Raw genomic sequence first — 12969 nt, 5'->3', positions numbered from 1 at the left:
ATTTTACAATCTTTTGCAGCCTATATCACCCTGAAAAATGAAGTCGCCAGCATTTTCAACTATTTTTTGAGGAACTCCTATCTACTCTATTGCACTTCCCCTGATCTGAGGTGGCGAAGGCAAGTCTGGCGCAAGAGGTAACGTTCAGTAAAATCTGCATTTTAGTGAATTTGCATAAGTTACATCCCTTCGCCAGAACGCAACTTCGCTAGGCGTAAGGGAGCGAATTACCGCTAGAGTCTACCTCCTTTGCTAGCGAAGTTACGCCTGTGCCCGTTAGTAAATTGGCGGAGTAACGAAATGATGTCATGCTGGCGAAATTTAGTAGCTAATGTTAGTCACTTCTCCCTTTAGTAAATTTACCCCAAAGAATCTGACCCAGCCTTAGGCCCAGTGCATGGGTTGCATTCTGGATAGTTCCAGTGTATTACTATGTTAATGGCAACTCAGGTATGCAGTCTAAAAAACCCTCCTCCTCAATCATAGCTGGTATAAAAGTCCATACATTTGGAAGGCTTATAATTCACTAGTATATTCTCATGCCAAATCTGAAAATGTGCTACACCAGACTTGCACCCTAGCATTTTCAACTATTGCTGCGTTAGTGGTAATACCAGTGATAGTTTCCCCCAAGTGCTATTTTTGTGTAGCACGTGCCAGTGGCAGGTCCCTAAAAACCTCAAGGCAGGCTTATACACAAATACTAACTTGCTACAGGTGGCGTGCAGGTGTTTTTATTACAAGTGCAAGAAACGATTTCTTAGAAGCCAAACACAATAAAGTACACAAAGTAAGCACATCCTGTACTTTTTCTGGCATAAGATAAAGCTCTTTATGGCTAGTATACGTAACACACTGATAGTTACAGCCTGTCAGAATTTCCGTAGGAGTCTCCTACCGGAAATACACTTTCAGAGCGGAAGTTTTGATTGTAGCGTCAACGGAGTGGAGAAAGGGCAATTTGTCTCTCCACTAGCTGAGGCCTGCTGGCTGCTAAGCGGTGTGTATTTGGGCTGCGGTCTAAACTGGGCGTTGTTGTAATGCGTGTCTGTTTTTCTATGTAATGCGCCTCTTGTACGCCTGCCAATTGTCACTATCATATGAGCAATAATGCACTTACTGCACGTATCATGTTTATCACTCACAGCATCTATTAAACTCGTCAAGTGCCACCCTGAGTGTCCCTAGAGAATTGATAAGCTGACTTCTAAAGGTCCTGGCTGTCGTGTAGTATAAGATAATAGCATGACAAGTAGAGGTACCCTAACTGTTAAAGGGGTGCTTTACCTATAAGCTGGCTTTAAGTGTTTTCTAGAATGGCTTATTTCTAGCAAGTTTGCAATTGGTTTTTATTATTTTTTTTTTTTATAGTATTTGCCTTCTGACTATTTCCAGATTTCAAATGAGGGTCACTGACCCCAGAAGCCAAAAAGGATTGCTCTGTGAGGCTACAATTTTATCGCTATTGTTGCTTTTTATAACTCATCTTTCTATGCATGTCCTCTCTTATTTGTATTCTGGTTTCTTGTTCAAACCACTTCCTGTTTGCTATGGTAAACAAGACCCTAGCAACTAGATAGCCGCTGGAATATCATACTGGGGAGCTGCTGAACAAAATGCTAAATAGCTGAAAACCATAAAAAAATGTTAGACCAATTGCAAATTGTCTTAGAACATCAATGTCTACATCATACTAAAATTAATTTAGAGGAACAACCACTTTACCGCATTAAAATGCATTCTTTACTTTATTATTATTAATAATACATATATCGTACTAACATTAGTAATATAGAATGAAAGAGATTGTGCCCTGAATAATTGTGTTAAAGTGACCATTTTAGACAACTTCCATACTACATGTCATCAATAAGTCTTCTAATAATATTTGTTTTCTTTTTCCTAGTCTGCCTTTGTTTTGTTATACCTTGCAATAGTGTGTAAGTATATGTTTTTTGCAACAATTCTGAAAGGAGACATTTTGTTTAAAAAATAAGAATGTACCAGTGCATTATACTCATTTAGATATAAAAGAATTGTGCTTAAGAAAGTTGTGTTTCAGGCTGATTTATTGAATATTTCTGCAAAAACCCTAAGAATCGCTCCCTTCTCTTTCACTTCCTGCTCCATAAATTCCCAGACTGTGCAGGGGAGCCGGCGGCACTCAGCTCACTGCACTGTACAGGAACCAATCAGCAGCTAGCAGGACTTGATAGGGAACTGAAGCCTATCTGTGCTTGTGTGACTGCAGGGCTGTGATTGGCTGTCCCCTCCTACTGTGCTTCTGGCAGGACCACCCCTCATTTGAAACCAGTGAACATCTATAGGGAGCTCTAATAAAGGGGCTATTTTTAAACATAATATTATTTTTTTAGCACTATGTAAAAGCAACACCATATATTACTCACAATTGCCTACAAAGGGTTTTTTTTCATTTATCCTGTATGTCTCCTTTAAAATATATTGCATATAAACTATGATCTCTGCACTGGTTTCTAATACCTACACTCTGTACTAGATAGACATAGCATTTCCACCGGGTTCTATATATTTTGACATTTTAATATAATATTAATTTGTAGCATTTAATACAGTCATATGAAAACTTTTGGGAACCCCTCTCAGCCTGCATAATGAGTTACTCCACTTTCAACAAAAAAGATAACAGTAGTATGTCTTTCATTCCCCAGGAACATCTGAGTACTGGGGTGTTTTCTGAACAAAGAATTTTAGTGACACAGTATTCAGTTGTATGAAATTAAATCAAATGTGAAAAACTGGCTGTGCAAAAATTTGGGTACCCTTGTAAGTTTGCTAATTTGAATGCATGTAACTGCTCAATACTGATAACTGGCAACACCAAATTGGTTGGATTAGCTTCTGTAGCCTTGAACTTCATAGGCAGGTGTGTCCAATCATGATAAAAAAATGTATTTAAGGTGGCCAATTGCAAGTTGTGCTTCTGTTTGACTCTCCTCTGAAGAGTGACAGCATGGGATCCTCAAAGCAACTCTCAAAAGATCTGAAAACAAAGATTGTTCTGTATCATGGTTTAGGGGCTACACAAAGCTATCTCAGAGGTTTAAACTGTTAGTTTCAACTGTAAGGAATGTAATCAGGAAATGGAAGGCCACAGGCACAGTTTCTGTAAGACCCAGGTCTGGCAGGCCAAGAAAAATACAGGAGCAGCATATGCAGAGAATGGTTACAGACAACCCAAAGATGACCTCCAAAGACCTGCAAGAACATCTTGCTGCAGATGGTGTAACATTGTTCTACAATTCAACGCAATTTTGCACAAAGAACATCTGTACACACCACAAACAGAGTCGCTTGTTGTATGCAAAAGCTCATTTAGACAAGACACGGTCATTTTCAAACAAAGTGCTTTGGACTGATGAGACAAAAATATAGTTATCTGGTCATCACAAAAAGTGCTTTGCATGGCGGAAAAAGAACACCGCATTCCAATCAAAACACCTGCTACCTACTGTCAAATTTGGTGGAGGTTCCATCATGCTGTGGGGCTGTGTGGCTAGTTCAGGGACTGGGGCCCTTGTTAAAGTCGAGGGTCGGATGAATTCAACCCAATAACAACAAATTTTTCAGGATTATGTTTAAGCATCAGTCACAAAGTTAAAGTTACGCAGGGGTTGGATATTCCAACAAGACAATGACCCTAAACACACTTGGAAATCTACAAAGGCATTTATGCAGAGGGAGAAGTACAATATTCTGGACTGGCCATCACAGTCCCCCGACTTGAATTCCATCGAAAATCTATGGGATGATTTGAAGCAGGCTGTCCATGCTCGGCAGCCATCAAATTTAACTGAACTGGAGAGATTTTGTATGGTCAAAAATGGTTATGATGCATATTGCATATTTTCTGTTAATCCAATAAACTTTAATTCACTGGTGAAATACTACTGTTTCCATAAGGCATGTTCTATATTAAAAAGAAGTTGCTACTTCGAAAGCACAGCCAATGATAAACAAAACTCCAAAGAATTAAGAGGGGTTCCCAAACGTTTTCATATGACTGTATAATATCATATAGCATTTTACAGAGATTTAGCTTGCCTTTTGGTGCCATGCAGAAAATGTAGGGGTGCTTTTTGGTGTGTGATGCGGTACATCACTTTAACATAGCAGATGAGTTTGAAAAAAGACACACCCATAAAGTTTAACCTCTCTATCATAGTTAACCTGACAAATTGTAGTTGATCCTGAGAGTGGTGGATGCCTCTCCAATTTGCCTTGGGGGCATTTATTGTATTTTCCCATTGTATATTTACGCAAAGTAATCATATCTCTCCTTAAGCACAATTCTCCACTGTAAACTTGGCCAGCTTGACCTTCCATACCCATTTCAATTTAGGTGTCATCTTTGGACATTTTCACTTTTCATTAATAAAACATTTAAAGTGATACTGACACTGAAAAACTACTTTTTAAAATATGTATGTACATTAAAAGTTACCTATAGGTCATGTTGATCGTTTCTTTTCTGAGAGGTCTGTTTTTGTAAGCAATTCTAGTTAAAGTTTCTAAACCTGAATGTTTTTTAAATCTGTCAGCTAAAGTTTCTAATAGTAACAGACTCCTGCTGCACAAATATGGCAGCCCCCTCATAGAGGAACACAGGGAGTCAGACAGGTAATGGAAAAGCATTAGGCCAATACTTTATAGAAAAATGATAAGTAGCATGCAAAGCCAATATTATGATGGTGTCAGTATCTCTTTAAGTACTGGACACTGCACTGCATATTGTAGGGGCCTTACCAATGCTTTGTAAATGACAAGAGTGAACCTCTTCTCCCATAACTCTATACCCCTTTTAATACAGGACAATAGCTTTCTGATGCTGAATTGCGTTGCCTGCTATAGGCAAGCAGGTTTTTCTCCATCAAGGATTTGCTTAACTTAAGTCTCATTTCATCATATAACCCTGCATATATCAACATTCAGTATTTGCCACTTAGCTGTACAGATCGCGAGTTTGTCAAGATCCCCCTACAACAGATAACACGTCCTGGATAGTATGAATTGGCCTGTGTATTGTCAGTCTTTACTTTAAGTGGGAATGAGTGTTGAACAAGAGTATGAAATTAAATTAGGAAATAATAAAGCTGTAATGTAATGAACTTGTAATGTTATGCAAAACTGCTTCTTCCTCATACAGGCCATACAACTAAGTTTTTTTTCCTGAACTCTGAAGACATGAGCACCATGATGGAAGGACAGCAAACTGACACTTATTTGGAACTGAACACAGATAAAGCATCACATACAAATTTAGACATGGAATGCGGTGACAAAACTACAGTTAAAGATGGCACAGGAATTTTAACAAAGAGCGTGCAGAGTGAGTTTTTATGTGAATGCCAGGAGGAGCATACCACAAAGTCTGATAGCGGGGTAACACTTGAAACCTTGCCTGTGTCAGGCATGCATGGTTTCTCAAGGCAGGATGATCCTGCTGTGATAGAACATAAAGACAAACCTTCTGAAGAGAGCAGTTGGCATCTCCGGGATTTGGAACAGACCCTGCCACAACCAGCAATGTACTGTGGTAAGTGTTTACTATAGAATAGCCTACTGTTAGATGGATAGGAGAGATATAGACATTTAGGGACAGATTTATCAAGGTTCGAAGAGTTTTTTTTAGTGGAATTCGACAAGAGAATAGTTAAAATTAAATTCCAGGTTTTTAAAAAAAATTGATTTTGATTTTTGAAATTTATCATGTACTGGCCCTGTAAGAATTCAAATTCGACTATTTGCCACCTTCAACCTACCGAATTGCTGTTTTAGCCTATGGGGACGTCCTTGGATCAATTTTAAGTTGTTTGCAGCATTCCTGAAAACCTCGTTTTTTTCAAAGAAAAAACGCAAATCGAATTTGATTCAAATTCGATACGAGTTTGCGGGTCGATCGAGTTTGAAAAATTTTAATTTGTTTGATAAATTTCGATTGGTCAATTTTTTTCAGAATTTTGAGTTTATGGGAGATTTTACAAACTCCCATGAATTCTAAATTTGACCCTTGATAAATCTGCCCCTTAGAGATGCCATGCATTCCTTCATGAAAGGTATTTAAAGGAAAGTTTCACTACTAGGTAGCAGTGTTCTAAAAATTCTTCCTTTTTAAAGGTAGCACTGATTGTCATTGCATTATGCCACATTATATGCTCAATGCACAGTTTAGATTGTGTTCATAAATGTTCTATACACTGCATGATTAACTCCAGTTACAGTTCATACAAATTCACTGTTTATGTACAGTATGCTATTTTGTGCATTTCTACCAGTCTTTAATTTGCCTGCTTGCTCATAGAGTTTCTGTGGAGAGACTGGGAAGACCTGTGTGAGACTGAGACCGACTGGGACAAACAGTTTGATTTCAGTGTCATTTCTTATAACATCCTCTCCCAGGATCTGGCAGATCAAAACCCAGAACTTTACCAACACTGTGACCCATCCATACTTCACTGGGATTACCGATGGCTAAACATTCTGCAAGAACTCCAGCACTGGGAGGCTGATGTATGTAATGCACCAATGTGTTTACTATTGTAAAATACCTAACATTGTTTAAATGAAGATTAGGGTCCACCCTAAGCATTCCAGTTATGTCCGTATTGTTCGTTATACCTAAGTAGTCTGTATTTGTGTTTAGCTGCCCCGTTATGATCTGACTTTTCTTTTTCTATAGTTTATTTAACGTTTCAAAACATATTTCTGATTGGTTGATATAGGCAACTTAACTGATGTAATTTATCAGGTATGCTGGTCAATTTGTTCCACTTCGTTTCCCTCCTTATGGTTTCTGCCATACTGCTCAGCATTTTCCCTGTATCTGTGTCATCTGTGGATCTTTTTACTAATAATTTAAGTTATGTCTTCTCTATCCACACAGTATGACTTATACTAAAATAATTGGGCTGCCACAGCCTTCATTCCTCAGGGATAAAAACAACAGAAGTAATATGTCTATAATGCTTCTACACAGATTCCTTTAAAAATAAACCAACAAACTGTGCATAAAATCTGAAAACATATTCCGGCTGTTGGGGACCCCTGGTTTAAATGATTTGCAAATAATATTATAAATTTACATGTAATTTCCAAAATGTTTTTTGACAAAACTACTTTACTTTGTGAACAGGGATGACGTTGAGAGCCAGCAGTCAGCAATAGTTCTCACTCCCATGATTGGTCTTTCACTGTGGGCAAAGAAATATGTTGACATAATGAACTGTATAAAAAAAATTACATTTGCATACCCATTTATATAACATTTTTCTTCTTCTCTAGATTATTTGTCTTCAAGAAGTACAACAAGATCATTATAGAGAACACGTGGAGCCAAGCCTGTCTGCAATAGGTAATTCCTATTCCTTAATTCCTATAAAACAGCATTTGGTGATATAACGTAACTTAAAACTCCAGTGTTTACCTGTTTGAAAAAGGATGTGCATTTAAGAAATGGTTGCACTTTCAAATCCAGCTAACACATAACACAGGGGTTAAGATGATAGTGAGAGTAATGAGCAGAGCATTTTTTTTTATTTCTTCAGGGTATAGTTGTCACTTTAAACGTCGAACTGGTCGAAAAACTGATGGCTGCTGTACATGTTACAAGACTCAGCGTTTTCTGCTACTTAGTGAAAGTCATGTCGAGTTTTTCCAGCCTGGTATTGATGTGCTGAACCGTGACAATGTAGGTCTGGTTCTTCTTTTAAAGCCTCTCTTGCCAGATGCGTTACTTGAAAAGCACAGTCCCCTCCCACTGTGTGTGGCAAATACCCACCTGCTTTACAACCCTCGCCGCGGGGACATCAAATTAGCACAACTAGCGCTCTTGCTTGCAGAAGTGGATAAGATATCTCTGACTGCCCATGACTCTCACTGCCCTGTTATCCTTTGTGGAGATTTGAATGCAACTCCAGACTCCCCACTATATTGCCTGCTGCGCAGTGGCTACCTGAACTACAAGGACATGCCAGCATGGAAGGTGAGTAGTCTTTTTTGTTGTTGTTATTGTTGGAAAAATGTATTGGTCCATTAAAGTAGTCTTCAAAACCAAAATTATCAACTGCAAGATAACTGCAGTAAAATAGTTAATGCTAAATTCCTGCCATGAAAATTTGATAATAATAATGCACTAAAATCATTAATTTTCCAGAGAAAGTAAAACACTGGAGCATACTGGAACTTCTTATCAGTAGATTCTTTTTTGCCTGTTAATAATAGTTGACTCTTCAGAGTTTAGAAAGCTTTTGAGGATTTTGACTTCAGATTTTGTAGTAGAATTGGTCTCAAACTTTTTCCTTTTGCTTTTACAAAAAATCGTCTCAGAAATTTTCCCTATTGTTGTTACATTCCAATTGTACACTCCATTGCTCAACTGACTGGGCATAAATATCAGCATGTTTGCCCCAGAAATCATAAAACCCTGGGCATTCTTGGTTGAAATTTCTAAGCACTTTTGGGCTAACTATGGCTTTTGGCTGGAGCTAGCCCTTGATATGGTTTCCTTAAAATCACTAGGTGTTATAGGGATGGACACAGTCCTATCATAATCCCCGAAGGTGCACTGTAACCCATAAAATATGTGGAGAAATTAGATGGATTGATTCCTGCAATTCATGACTCATGCTCCACAAAGGGGTTAAATGTTTTTTGTTCGATTTAGTACCGGACCCCAGAAAATTAGTTTTATATAAAATGACAAAACTGTTTATAAAGTAAGGTCATATAAGGTGCCTATGAAGATTTTCATTCATCCAGGTCATGATATACTGTGTCTAGTAGAAAAAAGTCAAAAGCAACTGGACTTTCTTGAAAACTTTCACCACTTATCTTAGAGGGGGAAACATTATAGGACCAGTAATAACATCTGGCCTAGAGCAGACAATATGGATTTACAAAAAGTTATTAAAGTGGACTTGTCACCCAGACATAAAAAGCTGTATAATAAAAGTCCTTTTCAAATTAAACATGAAATCCAATTTTTTATTTTTTTATTAAAGCATTCATAGCTGTTGTAAGCTCATTAAAAAATCTCAGCTGTCAATCAAATATTGCCTCCTCTATGCCTTAGGCATAGGGGCAGGACAGGCAACTACTTTCACTTTCCATTCAGCGCTTCCTAGATGTCACTGCTCTCCACACATTCCCCCAGTTCTCTTAACCATTTAATTGTGTAGCCAGGGCATGGGAATGGATTCAGGTCCCCCATTCTGGTGTAAAAACAAGATTCTGAGATGATGCAAGGCTTGCCTAATAACAGTGTCCACAAATTGGCTCCTGCCTGCGTTCTATAATTATGAGTTCCCAGACTGATGGAAACAAGATTCAAACAAATTTATACAGTGTAATTCAAGTTCATTTTGCTTGACTAACATGATAATAGAATTTGGAATAATTTTTTTGTGGTGATGGGTCCCCTTTTAAACAGGCATGTATTTTGGAATATAATTTGTTTAATAAAATCTGTCATAGAGCCCTTTTAGCATATTACAAGAACAGTTCTATATTTTCTGTGTCATACTTGCTTATTAAACTTTTGCCCTTTTCACTTGCAATATGTAACCTATTTGACTGACTGCCAGTCCTTTTCATAACCAACCTATCTGGCACAGCTGCAAGTTGTAGTTCAGAAAATGTTGAAGGGCTTCAGGATGTACAGATGAGATAAAGTTTAAAGGCTGGGGTGTATGAGTAGCAGAGAGTTGATGGTGATAGATTGGGCTGTGGAGAGCAAAGGGCAGATGCAAATGGATTGGGGTTGTTAGAGACAAAGGGGAAATTCTAATGGGATGTGAGGATAGTAAGGTATGGGTGAGGCAGAAACATGATACCATTTTATGGACTGGACAGATATTTTGATGGAGATGAATAGATCATCATTTGATATCACAGTAAGGGGGCCTGTTTATCATGTTGTGTAAAAAAGATTGCAACTAAATATACTACACATCATCAGGTATCACAGTGTAAAAATGGTGCACTTATTAAGCTGTGTAGTGATTTTTAGCAATCACGTACCTTTGTGTAAACAGAAGCAACCACTTGACACTGACACAGCAGCTTGCCACTCACTGTGACACTGTTGGATCCAGAAAGGGAAGGTAAAGCATGTATCTGTAAATCTTGTGATGTTGCCTTTTTATGCAGGTCTCAGGACAGGAGAAATACTGCACTCTCAGTAATCCAAGAATGCTTCCACCTCTCCTCTGGCCAGACTACTTAGGAGTCACTAATAACTGTCAGTATGCAACACAACTGAAGCCAAAAAACCTAGGTGAGATAGTTGTGTGAAGCTGAAGAGTGTCGTTATTCCATTATATTTGCTGAATGAATGCTGATTCATCACAATGAAAGGGCAGATTTATCAAGGGTCAAATTTAGAGTTCATGGGAGTTTGTAAAAACTCCCATAAACGCTCATGAATTTGAAATTCGAATGTTAAATTTAAATTTTTTTTAAAAACTCAAAATCGAATTTTAACTATTCCCTAGTCGAATTTCACAAAAAAAAACTAGAAAATTAGAATTTTCACTTTGACCCTTATATAAAGCTGCCAGACAATATACTTCCAATGTAGCGTGCACATCCACAGACCAGAAACCAGCGGTGATTAAAAAGTAGCTTTATTACCCCAACAATCCTCCTGGCGCATAGTAGTAATAGGGTGAGCGATTGTATGAATAAGCGGATTTATGTTGCTTCACCATTTGAAATAGAGGATAAAGAGTTTGAGCACATCCAATTTTCTTCCACAAATAATTTTATAAATCTGCTCCGAAGTGTCTGACTCCAGCAGCATTGTATCTATTTTTTATAGATTTGGTACATTTTCTAATATAATGAACAATACTCTATTCTATTGTAATGAATTTTCCTCTATCAGATAAACGGCTATACACCCGCCAACAACTCCTACAGTTGCGCTACTGTGAATGTGCCCTACAAAGACCACCTCATCTCTTACTGATTAAGGGTGTGACTGACATTGAGCCAGGTGAGCCGCTTGACTTGATGAAGTTCTACAGTTGATTAAGAGGATAGATTGTGCCCCTCTTACCTGGCCTTTCTCTCACAGATGCTTTTGCTAAAGCTGGCAATCCTGTTCCACCAAATGTCTTCCCTGAGCCCCACAGCACCTTTCTGAGGTACTAGCAACTTCTTAGCAAAGTAGGCGACATACTGTAATGTTGGCACTGAGTCGTGTTGTTTGGGTTAAAAAGCATAGGGTGTCTTTTTACAGGCCCCCCTTCATACTGAGCCACAGTTTGTACCTAACATCAGTGTACAGCCATTTTCTACCAACCAAAGGCCGCGCTGAGGTCACTACCTTACCCATGGGAATTGGCAGCACAGTGGATTATATCTTTTACTCCGCAGAGCCACCACACCAGTGTAGATCACGCCATGGTAAGTTTGGTGTGAGACACTCACAATTATGAGGTGAACATTTTTAAAGAAAGATATTACATTGTTACTGAATTTTAAAGCATGGTCCTGTTAGTGGTATAACAATGAAGAATAACAAACCAGAAACTTCTGGGGGGAAGGGGTCCTGCAAGTCTATAGTACCTAGTGGGGGCCCAAATTTAGATGCAACTTAAGGTGACCATACACACACCAATATTATCGTAGGAAACTAATTTTCGTACGATATTCAGTTTGTGTATGGTGTGTGATTCAGCTCTACATGTGTGTGTTGAAACAAACAATCTTTTTTGGAAAGATATTTTCCAGGAAAGATACATCTATGGCCACCTTTAAGCATAAAAAAAATTATGCTTGTACTTGCATCCCAGCTTCATGCATGTAAATGCTTGTCATTTTCTTCCCTAGGTTACCAGGTTAATCAGGACAGCCATTTAAAGCTACTAGGACGTTTGTGCCTTCTCTCAGAGGATGATCTCTGGGTGGCCCAAGGGCTACCAAATCCGTTCTGTTGCTCAGACCACCTCTGTTTATTAGCCCGTTTTAGCCTGGACTTGTCTACCCCATGAAAGAGAAAAGTAAGTCTATTCTATAAATCTGCACACAGGTAAAAGAGTAGTTGTATTACTTGAACTCTGTGCAGTGTCACATCTTAGGTCCTGTTTATGAATGTACTCAACTATCTTTGGTCACATTTTTTTGGTTTACTTATTTATAAAAATATTAAATACATAAATGTTTAATTTTTACTGCATTTCTGTTATGAATATTCTGAATAATACCAACCTGTTGACCAAAGTTTAATTTGATTTCTATAACTGTTTTCTGAAGGTCCTTTTTTTTAAAAAAAATAAAATATTCAAAAATTAGTTTGTGAAGGTAATTATATGAATATTGTTTGTTTTTGAGCATAAATAACTTTCAAAGGACATTTTCTTAAGTTAAATAAATAGATAAGTCGCTTTCCACCAAAATGCATTAATTTTGTTTAATACTAGACTTTTAATAACCTTTGTGTGAGGTAATTTTTGATTATGAATTCTGTACTAGGATCCTGTTGCTAGGATAGATGCATTTAAAAACCCTTGGGTTTGGGATTATTGATGGTTTTGAAGACTACATTTTCACTGGTTCTGTTCAGTAAGAGCATTGCTAAAACTGTACAAAATTGGAAGCTGTGGAACCGATTGTGACCCAGCAGATCACAACAGCAAAGACAAAGCAAAATACAGCTTCATCTTCCTGATTGCTTTACATTCTTTTTTCATTTAAAATATGTATTTCTTTTAAATGCAAATTATTAATTTTCTCAAAGGTGCATATAATAAACATAGTTTTTCTCTCAGGGTAACACAGAAAACCAAGCGTTATTGGAAAGCCTTGATTACCTCTAGTGTTCCGTCAAGCCACCGCTGGAATTGATTCAATCATAGGATATGGAAATCAAGGGCAAACAGCAGAATACCTGCTAATCAGTGGTTTTATTGTGCGTCCACACAATATGTT

The 12969-nt window shown here is 37.8% G+C and overlaps 1 protein-coding gene across 2 annotated transcripts; it reads left to right on the top strand.

The window, feature by feature from the left end:
• The first annotated feature begins 756 nt into the window (after window positions 1-756).
• Window positions 757-12332, top strand: angel1.L (angel homolog 1 L homeolog). 2 transcript variants are annotated; one of them, XM_018230349.2, is made up of 11 exons: window positions 888-1000; window positions 1907-1940; window positions 5186-5575; window positions 6341-6549; window positions 7321-7390; window positions 7584-8020; window positions 10186-10312; window positions 10922-11032; window positions 11114-11183; window positions 11279-11445; window positions 11872-12332. In XM_018230349.2, exons 3-11 carry the CDS (start codon window positions 5224-5226, stop codon window positions 12030-12032), a joined length of 1704 nt encoding a protein of 567 aa, XP_018085838.1. In that variant the 5' UTR covers window positions 888-1000; window positions 1907-1940; window positions 5186-5223; the 3' UTR covers window positions 12033-12332. The 2 variants fall into 2 exon arrangements, with proteins under 2 accessions (XP_018085837.1, XP_018085838.1); XM_018230348.2 differs by lacking the exon at window positions 1907-1940 and having other exon boundaries at window positions 757-1000.
• The last annotated feature ends 637 nt before the right edge of the window (window positions 12333-12969 follow it).

Source organism: Xenopus laevis, chromosome 8L, assembly GCF_017654675.1.
Source record: "Xenopus laevis strain J_2021 chromosome 8L, Xenopus_laevis_v10.1, whole genome shotgun sequence".
NCBI lineage: Eukaryota > Metazoa > Chordata > Amphibia > Anura > Pipidae > Xenopus > Xenopus laevis.
Note: the sequence above shows the minus strand (reverse complement) of the source record. Positions and strands in the feature narration are given on the sequence as shown.